Here is a 17,689-nt window from a genome sequence, read left to right on the forward strand (position 1 = left end):
GGAATAAAACGGCGTTTGCTTCTGCTGCCCCGATCGCCAGCCGCTTTCTGGGTGCCCATTTGCCCCTCCCACCTCCCAGATGCAGGGCCTCGGAATTTGGCCCCAGGGTGCATCCCTACCTGAGCCACTGGGTCCAGCTCCCCGCTGGAACAACCGAGATAAGGAGCGCCGCACAGTCGAAGAAGAGGAGGAGGGGCCCGTCGCTTGAGGGATCGCTGCACCCGCCCGGCCTTTTGTGTGGCTCCACACGAAAGCCTTGACACGGGTTAAGGAAACGAAAAGCTTCAGACGGGCAGCGAGGAACAAGAAACCAAATAGCTCGCCCTCTACTTGTTCCACAAATTGGTTCTCTCGTTCAGAAATCTAACGTCTCCGCCACCCCGAAATGCACGTTGCCCTCTCTGTACCGTGACAATATTGTTTTTCCCCCCTGATGCTTTCACTGCGGAGGATTTATCTCCAGTCGGAAACTACGCACAAAAAATAAAGAAATCTGCCAGTAGTTTTTTCATCCCCTCCACACCCTCTTTAGAGACGGGGGAAATATCAATTCGTTCTGTATATAATTTACAGCGCGATCCCATACATGTTTACTGAGGTGTAGGTCCCACTGAGTGCAATGGGGCTTGTTTGCAACTTTGGAAAGGATTTCGGCAGCCTTCACCTTGTTTGTTTGTTTGTATACCGCCCAATAGGCGAAGCTCTCTTTGTTTGTAAGTGAATGTTCAGATATTTAAGATTTCTCACCTACGAAAAATGTAGACCAAAAATTTCCCAAAATTTCCCAAGACAAAAGGAAAGTAAAAATTTAAACACCGTAAATAGGGAAAAAATGTGCCTTCCCTAGAGACAAATATATGTATTTCACACACACACACACACACACACACACATATATATATATATATAGTGTGTGTGTGTGTATTTGAAAAAAATATAGTTAGATAGCTATAGGTTTTTCAAATTCAACAATACATTAAAAAAATTAATACCGTGAGATATCAATAAGAACATCCATACATCTTTATCTTGATCATTTGACTTCAGGAAAAAAAAATATGTTCTGATCCGACAGCTTAATCGCATCAATTATTTTGCAATGTGAGGTGCAAAAAGGTTTGGGTGTTTTTTAATCGATTTTTAAATTCGATCCCCGCCCCCGCCGTTCTTTGTCTTCCTTTGCACAGGGCTCTGGCTTTGTAATTGCGGAGTGTTCGTTCGTGCTTATCCCTGGTATACTCGAGGGCGACAGCGCTTCTGAGCATATGCAGCGTGCTTTTCCCTTTCCACCTAGACATCACCGTCTGCACCCTCTCTCAACTAGCATTAAAGGAAAGAGCATCTGCCCCAGGGAATTAGCGCCGGTTTATACAATCGGATTGCACATATAAAGTCTTTCCTGGACTATACCATAACAGGCTGGGGGTGGGGGGCGGCGGAGAGAGAGGTGCCTGTATGTTCCATATTCGAAAGCTCTCCCGCGAGGAAAACGGAATCTCCCGCAAGTCAAGCAATATTAGCAAGCCGCGGTGGAAATCTAGGCATGTTAGATGCCGGGTCTGCTCTGTGAAGATCACTTTTGTGATGGTTTGTTTCCGTAGAGAAACGTTCGGACGTCCACGTTCCTCCACCCGCGCAACGTGAAGTGTTACAGACCGGGAATATCTCTACGACTTGATTCCTGATCGAATGACGGGATCTAGAACGTCATACTTCCTATTTTGGAAAAGGACCACCGTGCACTCCTCTGCCCCCAACTCCCCACTGCAGTCCAAGCGACGGCCAACGGAGAGTCGAATTTTAGACACTTTCAGGCCACCCGAACCCCCCGCCCCATGCAGCGCTCATTCGTCATATTTTCAGATTGGCCCAAATCGCCTGGCCCTCGCCCGAACTGCAACGGTTAACTGGGCTCGTCTCCCTTCCCTGCACCCACCTTTCCAGCTCCGAGGTCGGCGGGGCTGTGCACCCGCTCTGGGTTTCAGCCAGAACCAGCCAGAACTCTAAAGGAGCGATCCAAGGTGCTGAGCCCAAGCCCCAAAATGGGTTCGGCACTTTGGATCGCTCCTTTAGAGCTCTGACTGAAACCCAGGGCGGATCCGCAGCCCCACTGACCTCGGCGCCACCAGCCTCCGCTGCCTCCTGCGGTGGAACTGACATAAGAAAAGTAAACGGGACGGAGTGCCTCAAGGCTGCGATCCTATTACACACAATTTCCTGGGCGTAAGTCCCGTTGGACTTAACGGGGCTTACTTCCGAGTAGGTGCGTCTAAAGAACAGGACGTAGGGCGGAAGAAGAATGAGCATTAGCAGGGGTCTTGGAAGGGGCTTGAAAGGAGGGGGGGCTGGGTGGCGAGAAGCGCCTACCCCCGGCCCCTCTACAGTGGGATCCGGACGTTTTTGCTCTCTGGAGGGTCCGGGAGAAGACCGACAGACACATCTCGGCCGATGTCCCTCGCGATGCTGCCCGTGGCGCGGCGGGACTAGAAGTCTATTGGAGATGGGGAGCGAAGCACAGAAGAGGCCAAATCGCAAGGGGGGGGGGGAGCTTTGTCCCAGAGGTTACCTATCTAAAGGAGAAATGACGCTAGTATTTAACATTCCCTCCCAATCTGTGGGAAGCAAATTTCTGTGAAGCAAGTCCTGTTCTTTATTCATTTTTAACAGACTTAGGGCTCAGTCCTATGCATCATTCCCCAGCCAGCATGGCTGGCTGGGGAATGATGCGAGTTGTAGGACTGTTTTCTGTCTCAGTAAGCATAGGATTGCGCCCTTAACTTTCCAGTAAGCATTGCTTAGGACTGCAACCTTGCTTTTTCCTCCCCGGCGTATAACTCGGTTATCATCTGTATGAGCAAAGTGCCTTTCCTTCAAATATCCTTCAAACAGGCTTGCAGCAATTGTGGGGAGGGGGCGCCCCTTTGCCACCCTCGTCCTCCAACTCTCTTCCAAGGAGTTCTCGGTGCGGCTGGGTACGCAGTGTGGGAGAATCCGCTCTCTTCAACCAACAGGAGAGTTGTAGAGCTGGCTGAGCGCAAACGCTGCCAGGATTTCTGGGGGAGGGCGCCCCCGCCTCAGCTCAGAAGGGGTTCGCTCCTACTCCCTCGGATCTCTACCGCCGGATCTTCTGAGGTTACGATTGGGTGTATTGCGCTTGGCTCAGGACCGCCGGCCGGGATGCAAATGAAAAACGACCCCCGCGACGGCCCCTTTCCTTTGGGGCTGGGGTCGGGACGGCGTGGGAGTGGGAACTTGGAATCCCTGTTTGAGGAGACAAGAAAAAAAAGGAAGAAAGGGAGGGGGGATGAGCGAGAGAAAGAAATAAGTGAAGTGAAAGAAAGGAGAGAGAGAAGAAAGGAAAAAGGAAAAAAGAACGAGAGAAAGACAAGGATAGAAAGACAAGGATAGAAAGGAAGAAAAGGAGAAGAAAGAGAGGAAGAGAAATGGAGAAAAGAACGAGAAACAGAGAGAAAAGAGGCAAAAGAAAAGAGAAAAGAACGAGAGAAAGAAAGACGAGAGAGAGCGAAATGGAGAAAAAGAAAGAGGGAGAGAGAAAAGAGACAAAAGAAAAGAGAAAAAAATAATAAAAGAAAGAAGAGGAGAGGAGGAAATGCGCGAGAGCCCTTTAAGGAAGTTCAATCAGACAAGTTCATCAAAGTTTTAAAAGTTTCGCGGAGGAAGGAGCGAAGGGGGGGGGGGAATGACACCCGTCGAGGGCCGAAGAAAGTTTGCAGCCGGCGGCGGCGATTGGCTGGCGAGTTCCCCGGGCGACGGTGATGCAGGCCGAGGGGCTGGGCTGCCGGCCCCGCCCCGGCCGGGCAGGGCGCTCCCTGTGGCGCGTGCAACTCAGGGCCGCAGCGGAGGAGCGCGGGCTGCGCGGGGCCCGGCAGCAGCTGCAGCTCGTTGGCGCCCTTCGCCGCTCATTGGCCGGCGGCGCCAGGCAGCTGGATGTGAGCCCGGGGCGCGTCAAATAAGCCGCACTCTCCCCTCGCCCACCTGCACAGCACCAGCGCACGTCGGGGCCCCTTCGCCCCGTCCACCCCTCGGCACCTCTTTCCCCTCCCCGGCTGCTCGCACCAGGCACCTGCCCCACCTTATCCCACGCCAGGCTCGCCGAGGTGGCCGCCTGTCGTCCTCTCTGCGCCCCTCTGAGGAAAGAAGGAAGGCGAGGAAGAGCGAGGGGGGCGAGCGAGCGAGCGAGCGAGCAAAGGCCAGGCAGCCGCCCAGCCGCCCACCCAGGACCGGCGCGCGAGCCCGCCCTGCTCCCCTGCGCCCTTCCCTGCACCCACCATGAGCAACCTGCCCAAGGAGAACGAGCACAGCAGCAACAGCCTCGAGGAAGAGGTAGGGTTCGCGGGAAGCCCCGCCGTCGGGGATGCGCCATTGCTGGGGTTGGCCCGGCGCGAGGGCTGGACTCCCCTCGGGGCAGGAGGAGGCCTCCTGTTTTGCAGGCGCTCCGGCCACGAACGCTCCGCCGCTTTTCTTGCGGCGGAGCGCTAAAGGGAAGACCCTGGACGCTCCTCTGGCTCGGGGACCGCCCGGCGCTCAGTTCTGTGCGGAGGCCCAGTTCGGTAGCTGGCGGGAATGGTCGCTGGTTTCTCGTAGTGGGCGAAGGGAGCGGTTCCTCTCTGCCTTCCGCTGGCCCTGCTTCTCGCTCTGGTGCCCCTAGCCCTAACCGCGGCGGCCTTTCTTTCTGGTCTGCAAGCTGACTTCTTGGTGGGCTTGCCTTAAGAAGGCGCTCTCTGTTCTCTGGCCGGGGGCTTCCTCCACCAAGAAAGGTGCCTCTTGGTGGCTTTTGCGCTTTCGTAAACCTTGCTGCACAAACATCCTCCCTGGCCCTTCGGTGGGGTGTGTAAAGGGTGGGGGGTTTGTTGTTTTTGTTCTGGCAATGACTCTGTCTGGCATGGGAGTCACAAATATGAAGGCATCCTTCACTCCTTCTCTTCTTGGAGAGGGAAGCTGTTCTCCCCTAAGGTCCCGCCTTAGCATATGCTGTCGGTGGCTACTGTTGTGCAAGGATGGTTTGGCTGTCAAAGCGGAGGTTTTCTTAAAATGTGGCCTGCCCCCTTCCTGCTTACCTATGTGGTGCTTCTCTTCAACTGCTAATGGGGAGCCCTGACCTAGAGAGCGCATGGCCTTTGGAGCCAAATAACCGAGTTTTGTGCTCATCAAGATCCGGCAGTGATTGCTAAAAGACAACAAGATGCCTTTGCATGGTTTAGAGCTTGTTGCTTTGGAGCTTAGGGTAGCTTAGAAGTGATGCTTGGTTACCTTTCCCTCTACTTGTTCTCATTGAGATCCAGATATTGCTTGGGTCCCCTCCCATGTTGTCAGAATCAAGATGCAGATATAATATATGAGAACTTAAGTCTGGTTTGGAGCTAACCTGGTTCAGCTCCATAAAAGAACGAGGAAGCGGACTGTTTCCCTGCTTCTTTCAATCATGAGTCTCATGTACTTTGCCTCCTGCATCACAACCTCCTTGCGAAGAGCACTATATGTCATTGAACGGCCACCATAGATTTCATAATCTTTCAGGGTCTGCCTGTTATGTAGCATTGGTTACTTGTGAAAATTCCTGTTTGTGACATGTTCCTGTATTCATGTATTGTCCTCTATATCTGTTTAGTATGAAAGGAACAGCTATAGCATGAACCCAGACCAGCCAACCTTACTAGGGCTGAGTTACCTCCATTTTGTGTCAACAGCAAGAAGCCTCAATTCCCTCTGGGCCACAATCAATTACTAGTTCCTTTCCCAGCCCTCTGAAAAATAGCTGTATAGCTTTGTTGGTGCAGAATGGCAGCCATTCTGGTCCTAATTCCTTCCAAGCTGCATAAAGAACTGTAAATTCTTAATATGTATACAGCAGTAATGAGGCTGACCAGCTGGAAACAGTTCGCTTGTGTCTGAAAATGGAAAGTGACGGTAGATTTCCCCCCAAATTCTCTATTGTACCTGCCTTATGTGAAATGCATGAATAGGGTGGCTGTTCTACTCTGATGTGCTCTCAAGGACAGGATTCTCTATGATAGGCTGGGTAATGCTAATACAGCATTATTGTACATTGTGACTCAATTTTATTACTTAATTGGATGCTTGTATATTAGATGTACTAGTGCATATGACTTGGAGTTCTCCTGGGCTAATTTTCTGTGGTGACACAAAAGGTTCCCCCACCCCTCCCAGAGGGGGAAATGTTTCTGGGATGTCTGCAGTTCAGCTGGCCCATTGCTAAGCCAGCTGCCTGCCTACCTGCAAGGTGTTTAGGTCCTCAGAATCATTTTGATTACAGTAGCATGATGGATTGGGTTGAAGCCCCCAAAATAGCTCTGGAGTAGCCCAACATAACTGGAATTTGAGGGATGCATTGAAACCTTGAGCCATTTCCATTGCAAATGAGCTGGTGTGACTAAATGACAATCCTGGAACTTGCAAATAACTAAATAAACCCTTTGGCAAAGAAAGGTCCTTTGCTACATCACAAGATCACTAGATGCCCTTCTGATTCTGGTCTCTTCATGTTAACACCGCAACTAGTTCAGCGGTCGTTTTCTAGGTGTGGTAAGGCAGGGGTAGGCAGAGCGTAAATGGTAGTCTACTGGTGGACAGTGGGCCAACTCCCAGTGGAATGCCTAGTGCATGCTGGTTGCTGGGATTGAAAAAGGAAAAAGAAAAGAAATGCTTGACTTTGATCCAGCAAGGCACTTCATATGTTACTCTGAATGTACACTCATCCTTAACCTAGATTAGTTAAGCTTTAACTGCTATGAGTTCCTGAGTGTACACTTCTTTGCTTTGCAAATTTAAAACACATTCTAGGACCACAAGGATTCTAATATAAAATAAGTTGGCATAAGATGTAAACTAGCCTATCCCTGCAATAAAAGTATCACCTATACTTCTCTGCAGAGAATCATACTACTGAAGAGAAGTTTTGGGGGAAGGTAAAGAAGATGTTTAAATCTTCTGCTTAAATAAGTTTTGCTACATTGGGCACATCAACACTTACACGCTAGCATGGTTTAACAATGACTTGTTATCTCTAAGTACACCATTAAGACCAGACAGTGGTTTACTGTTTTCTGCACCATAACCCCTGTATGTACTGCTAACAATCCTGATCACTGAAATATGCTGTTCCGGAACAGCATTAAAGAGGGATTAAAATAAACTGACACATTTGAGAATGATCTTCTACAACTAAGTACAAAGTGCATATATGGGGTATCTTTTTAACCATACAGGTTGAAAAGTGTGAAATAGCTACTTTGCGAAGTGAAGTACTACTATTGGGTTACTCTAGAATAAAAGTGTAATTTAATGAATAGATTGTCATTGCGATTACAATTGTGTTAACAGGAGAAGCCATATGGATGTAGTTATTGTTATGATTGCCTTTTTATAGAGAGATAGGAGGTTTGGGGGAGGAAGGGAGTCAGGTGTGAGGCTGTTGGACACTTCCTTGTATAAGAAAAGATGCAAGTTTCCCCATAAATAGCCTCCAAACATGGCTCCTTAAAAGAGCAAGCGAAAAGCGCTGAGTCACATGACCACTCTATTTTTAAATCAATGCAGCCATCTTTTTTTCTCCCTGCGGAGATTCTGCCTGTGTCATTGAGTGCATCCAGCATCCCCTCCCTGGCCATGCGGACTAAGCTCCCCAAATGGTGATGATATAATTTCATGATGAAAGATAGGAAGACTTCTCATGATGAATAACTAGTAGTCAAGTACCTGCAGTCATGCAGTTCCTTAACCATTGGGACAGGGGAGGTAGTTTGGATGCTGTGTGTCTCTTGGGGCTCCAAGATAACCTTCATGGAAAATGAAGGACTGCTAACTGTAGTACTCACTCAGGCTTCAAAAAAATATGGTAACCCTAGATCGGCCATCCCCAACTTGGTGCCCTCCAGATGTGTTGGCTACATCTCCCATCATCCCAAACCAGCAGTGCTGGCAATTGTAGTCCAGCACATCTGGAGGTTGGAGGAAGCTGCCCTAGATAGTTGCTCTGATCATTCCAGGAAGGGTAGCATTAACTATAGAATCATAGAATCATAGAATAGTAGGGTTAGAAGGGGCCTACAAGGCCATCGAGTCCAACCCCCTGCTCAATGCAGGAATCCAAGTCAGAGCATCCCTGACAAATGGCTGTCCAGCCTCATCTTGAAGGCCTCCAGTGTGGGAGAGCCCACCACCTCCTTAGGTAATTGGTTCCATTGTTGTATTGCTCTTACAGTCAGGAAGTTTTTCCTGATGTTCAGCCGGAATCTGGCTTCCTGTAACTTGAGCCCATTATTCCATGTCCTGCACTCTGGGATGATCAAGAAGAGATCCTGGCCTTCTTCTCTGTGACAACCTTTCAAGTACTTGAAGAGTGCTATCCTATCTCCCCCCAGTCTTCTCTTCTCAAGGCTAAACATGCCCAGTTCTTTCAGTCTCTCTTCACAGGGCTCTGTTTCCAGTCCCCTGATCATCTTTGTTGCCCTCCTCTGAACCCTCTCCAGTTTGTCTGCATCCTTCTTAAAGTGTGGCGCCCAGAACTGGACACAGTACTCCAGATGAGGCCTTACCAGTGCTGAGTAGAGGGGAACTAGTACTTCCCGGGATTTGGAGCTATGCTTCTATTAATGTAGCGCAAAATAGCATTTGCCTTTTTTGCAGCCACATCACATTGTTGGCTCATATTCAGCTTGTGATCGACAACAATTCCAAGATCTTTCTCGCTTGTAGTGTGGTTGAGCCACGTATCCCCCATCTTGTAACTGTGCATTTGGTTTCTTTTTCCTAGGTGCAGAACTTGGAATTTATCCCTATTAAATGTCATTCTGTTGTTTTCTGCCCAGCGCTCCAGTCTATCCAGATCACTTTGAATTTTGTTTCTGTCTTCCACAGTATTAGCTATCTCGCCCAATTTGGTGTCATCTGCAAATTGGATCAGCATTCCCTGCACCTCCTCCTCCAAGTCATTAATACAAATGTTGAAGAGCACTGGGCCCAGGACTGAGCCCTGCGGTACCCCACTCGTTACCTCTCCCCAGTTTGAGAAGGTCCCATTGATAAGCACTCTCTGAGTCCGATTCTGTAGCCAACTGTAGATCCACCGGATCATTGTTTCATCTAGCCCACTTTGAGCTAGTTTGCTCATCAGGAGATCATGGGGCACTTTGTCGAAAGCTTTGCTGAAGTCGAGGTATATTATGTCCACAGCATTCCCACGGTCTACAAGGGAGGTTACTTGATCAAACAATGAGATCAGATTTGCCTGGCAGGACTTGTTTTTGACAAATCCATGTTGGCTTCAAGTAATCACGGCATTGTTGTCAAGGTGCTTCCAGATGGATTGCTTTATGATCTGCTCCAGAATTTTCCCTGGGATTGATGTCAGACTGACTGGTCTGTAGTTCCCAGGTTCCTCCTTTTTACCCTTTTTGAAGATAGGGACAACGTTAGCCCTCCTCCAGTCATCTGGCACTTCTCCCGTCCTCCATGATTTCTCAAAGAGAATAGACAGAGGTTCTGAGAGTTCTTCTGCCAGTTCCTTTATGACTCTAGGATGCAGTTCATCTGGCCCTGGAGATTTGAACTCATTCAAAGTAATTAGGTGTTCCTTGACCATATGCTTATCGATCTCAAGCTGCAATCCTGCCCCTTCAGCCTGTACTTTGCCTTTGCCAGGGGGGTCATAGACCCTCTTTTGGGAGAAGACTGAGCCAAAGTAGGAATTGAGCACCTCTGCCTTTTCTTTGTCATCTGTTATCGTTTTGCCATCCTTATTTAATAGCTGAACCACCATTTCTTTCCTCTGCCTTTTACTATGCACGTAGCTGAAGAAAGCCTTTTTGTTGTTTTTAGCATCCCTTGCTAACCTCAGCTCATTCTCAGCTTTAGCCTTCCTGACGCCATCCCTGCAATTCTGTGCTATCTGCTTGTACTCTTTCTTTGTTACTTGGCCTTCTTTCCACTTCCTATATGTGTCCCTTTTTGTTTTCAGGTCATCCCTAAGCTTTTTGTGAAGCCGCATTGGCTTCTTCTGTTGTCTTCCACCTTTTCTTCTTGTTGGAATGGTTTGTGATTGTGCCTTGAGAATTTCCTTTTTTAAAAGCTCCCACCTATCTTGGACTCCTTTTCTCGTTAGCGTCGCTTGCCATGAGACCTTACTGATAATTGTTCTGAGTTTATGAAAATCAGCTTTCCTAAAAATCAGGGTAAGCGTTTGACTACACTCGGCTTTTGCTTCCCTTAGAACCAAGAACTCAAGTACAACATGGTCGCTTTCCCCCAGAGTTCCTGTAACTGCTACTTTATCCACTAAGTCATCTCTGTTGGTTAGGATCAAGTCAAGGATAGCCAATCCCCTAGTTCCTTCCTCTACTTTCTGTAGGAGGAAGTTATCAGCAACACAAGTCAGGAATTTCCTGGAGGGGCCATGTTTTGCAGAATTTGTCTCCCAACAAATATCAGGGAAATTGAAGTCCCCCATTACTACTACATCATGCTTCCTTGAAACTTTTTTTTTTGCTTTTCAAAAGTTTCATCCTTGTCTTCTCCTTGATTGGGTGGTCGGTAGTAGACTCCGACCACCAGGTTCCTTTTATTCTTTGCTCCATTTATTTCAACCCAGATGCTCTCGATGGGGCTACCAAGCTCCTCCTCCTGTATTTCTGTGCAGAGATATGTATTTTTCACATACAGTGCAACCCCACCTCCCTTTCTGTTCCTCCTGTTCTTTTTGAACAAGTTATATCCTTCAATTGCTGTATTCCAGTCATGAGAGTCATCCCACCAAGTCTCAGTTATACCTATCAGGTCATAATTTCCCTCTTGTATTAAGAGTTCAAGTTCGTTCTGTTTGTTTCCCATACTCTGGGCATTAGTATTTAGACATGGAAGACCATGTGCTTTATAGTCTGGCTTTCTTCCTACATGTGTCTGAAGACTATTATTGGGCGCTATCAGAGCTGTTCTCTCCGTTGCAGTGCATGCGCCTATGTCCATTGTTACCCCCAACATTACGTCTCCCTTCCCCGTAGGATTCAGTTTAAAGCCCTCCTGATGAAGTTCTTCATGCTGTGGCCAAACACATTCTTCCCAGCCTTTGTGAGGTGCAACCCGTTCCTAGCCAGCAGCCCATCTTCCAGGAAGTATAGCCCGTGGTCCCAGAATCCAAATCTCTCTTGTCGGCACCACCTTCATATCCAGTCATTCACCCAGAGTATTTTTCGTTCCCTTTCTATCCCTCTTCTAACTACTGGAAGGATGGATGAGAAATCTATCTGGGCCCCAACGTTCTTGAGTTTCCTTCCCAAAGCTTCAAAGCCTGACGTGATCTCTTCGTTTGCTCCGCTTGGCAGTATCATTTGTTCCCACATGGATGAGAAGAAAGGGATACCTGTCAGTGGGCTGTATGAGTGCAGGCAACCTTTCAGTCACGTCTCTAATCTGTCCTCCCGGGAGACAACATACCTGGCAAGTCCACGGGTCTTTGCAACATACTTGGGTCTTGATCCCATGCAGCAAGGAGTCTCCCACTACTACCACTCTTCTCTTCTTGTAGGCCTGGGTTTCATCGCCTCTGTTTGACTGACCTTCAGCCTCTTGCTCACTCTCATGCAAGTTCCCCTGTGATTCTTCCTCTGCAGGCTGTCCTCCAGTCTCATCCGCAAGTACCTGGAATCGGTTCCACAGCTCCACTGCTTCCACTGGTGCAGAGTGGCGTCTAGTTCTTCTCCTAACTGTCACCCTTTTCCAAGGAGTATCCTCTACTCCATTTTTCTTCACCTCAGCATTTCCCACTGCCTCATCTTGCTGTTGCTCTTCAAGCTTCTGGTCTTCCCTTTGCTGCTGTAGTTCCCCCATTCTGTCCAAGAACTCTTCGTGTTCTCTTATTCCCCGGAGGGTTGACAGTCGGCGCTCCAGTCCAGTTACTTTTTCTTCCAGCAGCGTGATCAACTTGCACTTGTTGCAGGTGTAGGCCATGTTGTTCTCAGGCAAGAAAACAAACATTGCACACACCTTGCAGGTCACCACCACTGGAGAGTCTTGTCCTTCCATAGCCTCTTTTCCCTTTTTGTGTCTAGCTTTGTGATTGTTCTAGACTAGCCTGTGCCTGCTCCTCTACTCAGTAGAGGTTAAAAGAAGAGTCCCACTGGTGTGAAAGTGTGTGTTACAAGACAAATAAATGGGAAAAAGTTAGTTAAAAAAATAAATAATAATAATAATAATAATAATGATGTTAGGGGCCTCCCCCTTGACCTCCCCTGCCGAACTCCCCTGGCCAACTCCTGTTTGCTCCCCCTGCTCGCTCGCTCTGTTTGCTCGCTCTCTGGGAGCTTGCCTGCTTCTGTAGTCCCTGGACCAGCTGGAGCAGCTTGCTCTGCTCTGCTGGGAGGCGGGAAACAGACTATGATGTTCAATACGCTGTAGCAGCCTTCCTCAACCTGGTGTCCCTCAGATGTGTCTGATTACAGCTCCTATAATCCCCAGCCAATTCCCATGCTGGCTGGGGATGATGGGAGTTGTAGCCAACCCATGTGGAAAATGCCAGTTTGGGGACAGCTGTGCTACAGGATACTCCCTGTAGTGTATCTAAGAATGCTTCTCTGCAAAGTAGGCCTGTTCTGTTCCATTTGTGTACTGCAGCGGGAGCAGTGGTGGTGATGTCATAGATCAGAAGCGGGAATTTGTCCCATCTCATGACAGAGGCGCAATGACAATGCCCTTGGTTACAAGGAAATCCAATGCAACTGGTATGCAGCATGAGGAGCAGAATGGCCGTGCTCTCAGCATGAAGCTTTCAGCGTTAAAGGGTATCTGCTATAATGTTATCAACTACCACTAAAGCAAGTTTAAGGCCCATAATCTGGTTTGGCACAGCTTCTCTCCACCCCAAATATATAATCAGTCCTAGTTCAAGTGGGTACCAAAAACAAACTGGCCTGTAAAAAGTTTATTGTCCAAAGATCACAGTCCTGGTGTCCTCTACTCACCCCCTTGAGATATTTATATCCTTCCAAGGGACTTGGCTGATTAAACGCTTTTTCCGTTGTCCCAGGAAATGCAGGAATCGACAACAGAATGGTTGGAGGGAGAGGGAGATCCTCTGCGGTAAGAAGTGCCTTCTGTGGAAAGAAATTCTGGAAGGGTGTGTGTGTGTGTTTGCTGGAGACTCTTGTAGCACCTGAAGGTCTTATTGTGGCATAGTAAACTTTTGCAGACTAGAGCATCTGAAATGGACTCTGGTCCACAAGAGATTGATGGTGACATATGCTGTTTCTTTAACATGCCACAAGCTGTCTCCTCCCCTTCTATGGAAAAGCTGCTTGCCTATGCTTCCTGCAGGAGGCCAAGAAGAAAGGAATAAGAGCCAATGTGATGCAGTGGTTAGAGTGTTGGACTGGGACACAGGAGATCTGGGTTCTAATCCCCACTCAGCCATGAAGTTCACTGGGTGACTTTTGAGGATAAAATGGAGAGGAGGAGGACCGTGTAAACCATCTTGGGTTTCTTGCAAGAGGAAAAAAAGGATATAAATGTAATAAATATGCAGCACAATCCTATGTCTACTCATAAGTAAGTCCTGTTAAATTCAGTGGGCCTTACTCCCAGGAAACTGGGTATAGGATTGCAGCCTAATTCTATGAGGCTATGGAGGTGTTCTTGGTGTCTAGGCTATAGCACAGAGTGGCTAGAGACAGAGCATGTTCTGGGAGCAATGTTAGGGCCAACTTCTGCAGTACTGAAAAAAACAACCAAAGCCCCAAGTCTCTTATTTGCAGTTCTTGTGTAGTTGGCAAATATGCAGAAATGCGAGCCATGGCAATATCAAGCTTGTAGTTCAACCTTCCTCTAACAAACCTGGAGTGGCGTATATAAGGTTCTCCCAGTTCATCACAACCAACCTGTAATGTCAGCTAGACTTGGCAATAGTAATCTGCCCACAGTTTTTGTATTGAGCTTCATGGCTCAGCTATAATTTCAACTAGGCCTCCAAGGAGGAATGCTACATCCACTACACTTGTTCACAAATCACATTTGTGTACAACTCACATTTGTACTGCTTCAACTTTGGAGACACTTTTAAAAAATTAGTAGGGGTTTAGGACAACCCAGCCTGCAAACATTTGCTTACTAGCCTATGGTGGGTGTGGCGGGCGCGGGCTTGCCTCATCTCACAACCTGCTTGGTTTCTATCATGGGCATGCAGGAGGTCTGGAGTGCTCTGTTCCTCCTCCAGTAGCCTGCTCACTGAGTTGCATAGAATTCTTGGTCACCTGTGGATAACAGGCTAGTGATTAAATACAAGAGATTTAGGAGTACCTGCTACATCTGCAGCACCTGCTTGTACGCAATGATTCATCTTTGTTATTTATTTCATTTCTATAGTGCCCAATAGCCAAAGTTCTCTGGGAGGTTCACAAAAATTAAAACCACAAAGCACAGCATAAAACAATATAAAATATGAAAGCTTAAAACCACAATAGAACAGAACAACCAGAATAAGAGTTAGTAGTGATGCAGAGATTTAAAATACGGATTTAAAACACCAAAACTAAAAGACTAGGAAGCTAAAATACTGGGAGAATAAAAAAGTATGCCAGAAGGAGTACAACATAGGCGCCAGGCGAACCTCTCTAGGGAGCTCATTCCACAGCCGGGGCGCCACAGCAGAAAAGGCCCTCTTCCTGATAACCATCCACCTCACTTCCTTTGGCAGGGGCTCATGGAGAAGGACTGCTGAGGATGATCTTAGGGTCAGGGCGGGCACATATGGGAGGAGGCGATCCTTCAGATAACCTGGCCCTAAACTATTGAATGTTAATACCAGCACTTTGAATCGCGCCTGGAAATGGACAGGCAGCCAGTGTAGCTGGAAAAGTACTGGTGTAATGTGATCTCATTGGCCAGTCCCTGTTAACAATCTCGCTGCCCTATTTTGGACTACCTGAAGTTTCTGGCCTGTTTTCAAGGGCAGCCCCACATAACGTATTGCAGTAATCCAGATGAGAGGTTATCAGAGCATGGACAACTGTAGCTAGGCAATCTCTGTCCAGATAAGGGTGTAGCTGGTATGCCAGCTAAACTTTAAACCGCTGAAGTGGATGCTGTTGCCTTGGGGAGCTTGTAATGGAGTGTTGATTACCTATTCTCAGAACTCAAGGTCATGGGTTGTTTTTTGTTACATTCCTGCCCTTCCTCCAGGATGGTGCATATTGTGTCCCCATGTTTTACCCTCACAACCGCCCTGTGAGGTAAACTAGGCTGAGAGGGCAACCGGTCTAAGGTCACCCAGTGAGCTTCATGGCTGGGTGAGCTCTGGAGTACAGTCCAACAGTAACCACTCTGCCACACGGGCTAGGAACATAGGAAGCTGCCTTACACCAAGACAGACTGTTAGTCCATCTAGCTCAGTATTGCCACACTAGCCCCCCCCCCTTTCTGGGTCGGTGGGCACATTTGGAATTTTGAGAGAATGTTGTGGGCACTCTCACAAGATGGCTGCCATGGGGGGCTTACACATTCAAATAATGGGTACTATGGTGGCTGTGGCCGGGCATGGTCACAAACACTCATATCTCAGAAGGCCAACTAGTGACACTGAAAGAAAAGCAACTTTCTCAAGAACCCAAGTACAAGATGGGGCCTGAGCTCTAGCCTTTGCTTGAATGCCTCCACAGAGGAGAGGCCACTGCCTCCTCCTGAGGCAGTTAATTCTGTTGTCTGACTCCTCTGACTTGAGCAACTCAGGTCCGGGTGTGCTATGAAGCAGCCGCACACCTGCTTTGCTCTGCATTTGGTTGGCGCCCAGCCTGGTCATCGCAACAAGAGTTCTGTGAATCAGTGCTACGTTTGTGTATTCTAGTTCTTTTAAGCTTGCCTGGTATTGATGAGCCTGCTGGGTTATTCAGTTACTTGTTAAACCGATGTCTGCTGACTCTCCCAGTCATAGGGTGGAAGAACTGAACCCATGGTCCTCAAGGGCTCTTTGCAAGGGAGGCAGCTTGAGGTGGCAGAGAACTGAGAGCCAGTGTAGTGGTTAGAGTGTTGGACTCGGTCTTGAGAGATCTGGGTTCTAGTCCCCACTCAGCCATGAAGCTCACTGGGTGACTTTGGGCCAGTCACTGACTCGCAGCCTAGCCTACCTCACAGGGCTGTTGTGAAGATAAAATGGAGAGGAGGGGCTGCCTTGGGTTCCTTGCAAGAGGAAAAAGAAAGGTGAGATATAAATGTAATAAATAAAACAGACACATAACCCACTGCTGTGTGAGGTCCTAGTGCAGCCTTGTATATAACCCAATGAAGTTTAGTAGCCTCATAGGCTCTGGCAGAGGAGGGACCGAATGCTCCATCCCTCTTCCAGTAGCACACTGCATTTCTGTGCTGGGCATGGAGGAGGCAGTTTCCCTCTTCTGGTGCCCTGCATGGTTTCTACGCTGGACCTGAAGGAGCGGTGAAACCCTTCGTCCCGCTTCTGCTAGTCCACCCATTTGCTGCACAGAATCCCTCATTACCTGTGGCTATTTATATTTATTAGTCACCTATCAACCTAGCTCTTTAGATAACATATAAGTTAAGTCAAACTAAACATAATAGAAACAATATAAAATACAGTAATGCAGCCTTCCCAAACCTGGTGCTATCTAGATGTGTTGGACTGCAACTCCCAGCATTCCCAGCCAGAAGATGATGGGAATTGTACTCCAGCACCTCTAGAGGGCAACAGGTTGGGGAAGGCTGCCATAATGAAATACACCACCAGCACATAGAAGCAAAATGCATATGAAAAGCTACAACAGTTCCATAGGGTTGCATACAAAATAATCAAGCACTGTCAGGGTAGAAAATAAAGTGACATTAATACCAAACTTGAATATAATTCATCCTTATGTATAAGGCTTCACTAGTGGCCTCCTTGTTTTTCCCACCCTCTCCAAAGTGTGTGATCGAGTGTTAGTGAACATCTTAAGATCAGCAGAGGGAGACTGAGGTTTTAGCAAGGCTGAGTGCATTTTGGAATTTGGAGAAGCTATGAACCATTTCTGAGAATCTCAGCTTTTCCTCAGTGACCTGGTTCACACATAACCAGAGTATGGGTTGTTGTTGAATTGTGGGTTGCCGTTATGTGCGAATCCTACACTATGGTTTAACTATGGGTTATTAACCGTGAACAACCCAGAGTTCACAATCCAACAACAAACCATGGGTTCTCTTCCTGGGTTGATTGTGGTTAACAACAACCCTGCAAGTAACAACAACCCACCATTCAATGACAACTCATACTCTGGGTTGTGTTACATGTGAACCAGCCCTGAGGGCAACTCTAGCAAGTATGGCTGCAAAGATAGACTTGGGAGTGTCTGGACAATACCTGCTGCAGCAACTCAAAACAGGGCTTTGTTGCCTTGAATGCTTGCCCTGCATAATTTATACACGTCATTTTGCTTTTTCTTGATGCAGGATATTATATAATTGCTCTATCCAGATGCAATATTTATTGATTTAATTTGTACCCCACCCTTCTACCAAAAAGAAATGGCACTCAAGGCAGAGCCAATATACATGGCTCTGCCTTGGAAAAAGTTGAGTGGATAAGCAATTAAAGGAATCCACTGTCTGCTTCAGGGAACTTAGTGTGGACAACAGTTTGACTCTGCAAGTAGAGTAGAAGAGGAACACAATTTTCATG

The 17,689-nt window shown here is 47.8% G+C and overlaps 1 protein-coding gene and 1 long non-coding RNA gene across 2 annotated transcripts in view; one reads left to right on the top strand and one right to left on the bottom strand.

Moving 5' to 3' along the window:
* Nucleotides 1–1,558, bottom strand: part of LOC146337069 (uncharacterized) — a 52,828-nt gene extending 51,270 nt beyond the window's left edge. The window contains exon 1 of the long non-coding RNA XR_014785339.1: nt 120–1,558. This is a non-coding gene — a long non-coding RNA (uncharacterized LOC146337069). The remainder of the gene's footprint in view (nt 1–119) is intronic.
* Nucleotides 1,559–3,848: 2,290 nt separating this feature from the next.
* RBPMS2 (RNA binding protein, mRNA processing factor 2) overlaps nt 3,849–17,689 on the top strand; it is a 72,589-nt gene continuing 58,748 nt past the window's right edge. The window contains exon 1 of the mRNA XM_084817022.1: nt 3,849–4,344. Coding sequence (XP_084673148.1) covers nt 4,291–4,344 — 54 coding nt within the window. The 5' untranslated portion in view covers nt 3,849–4,290. The remainder of the gene's footprint in view (nt 4,345–17,689) is intronic.

The sequence above is a fragment of the Heloderma suspectum genome, chromosome 11, assembly GCF_057233095.1.
Source record: "Heloderma suspectum isolate Gila_16-S chromosome 11, 16-S_ref, whole genome shotgun sequence".
In the NCBI taxonomy this organism is placed as follows: domain Eukaryota; kingdom Metazoa; phylum Chordata; class Lepidosauria; order Squamata; family Helodermatidae; genus Heloderma; species Heloderma suspectum.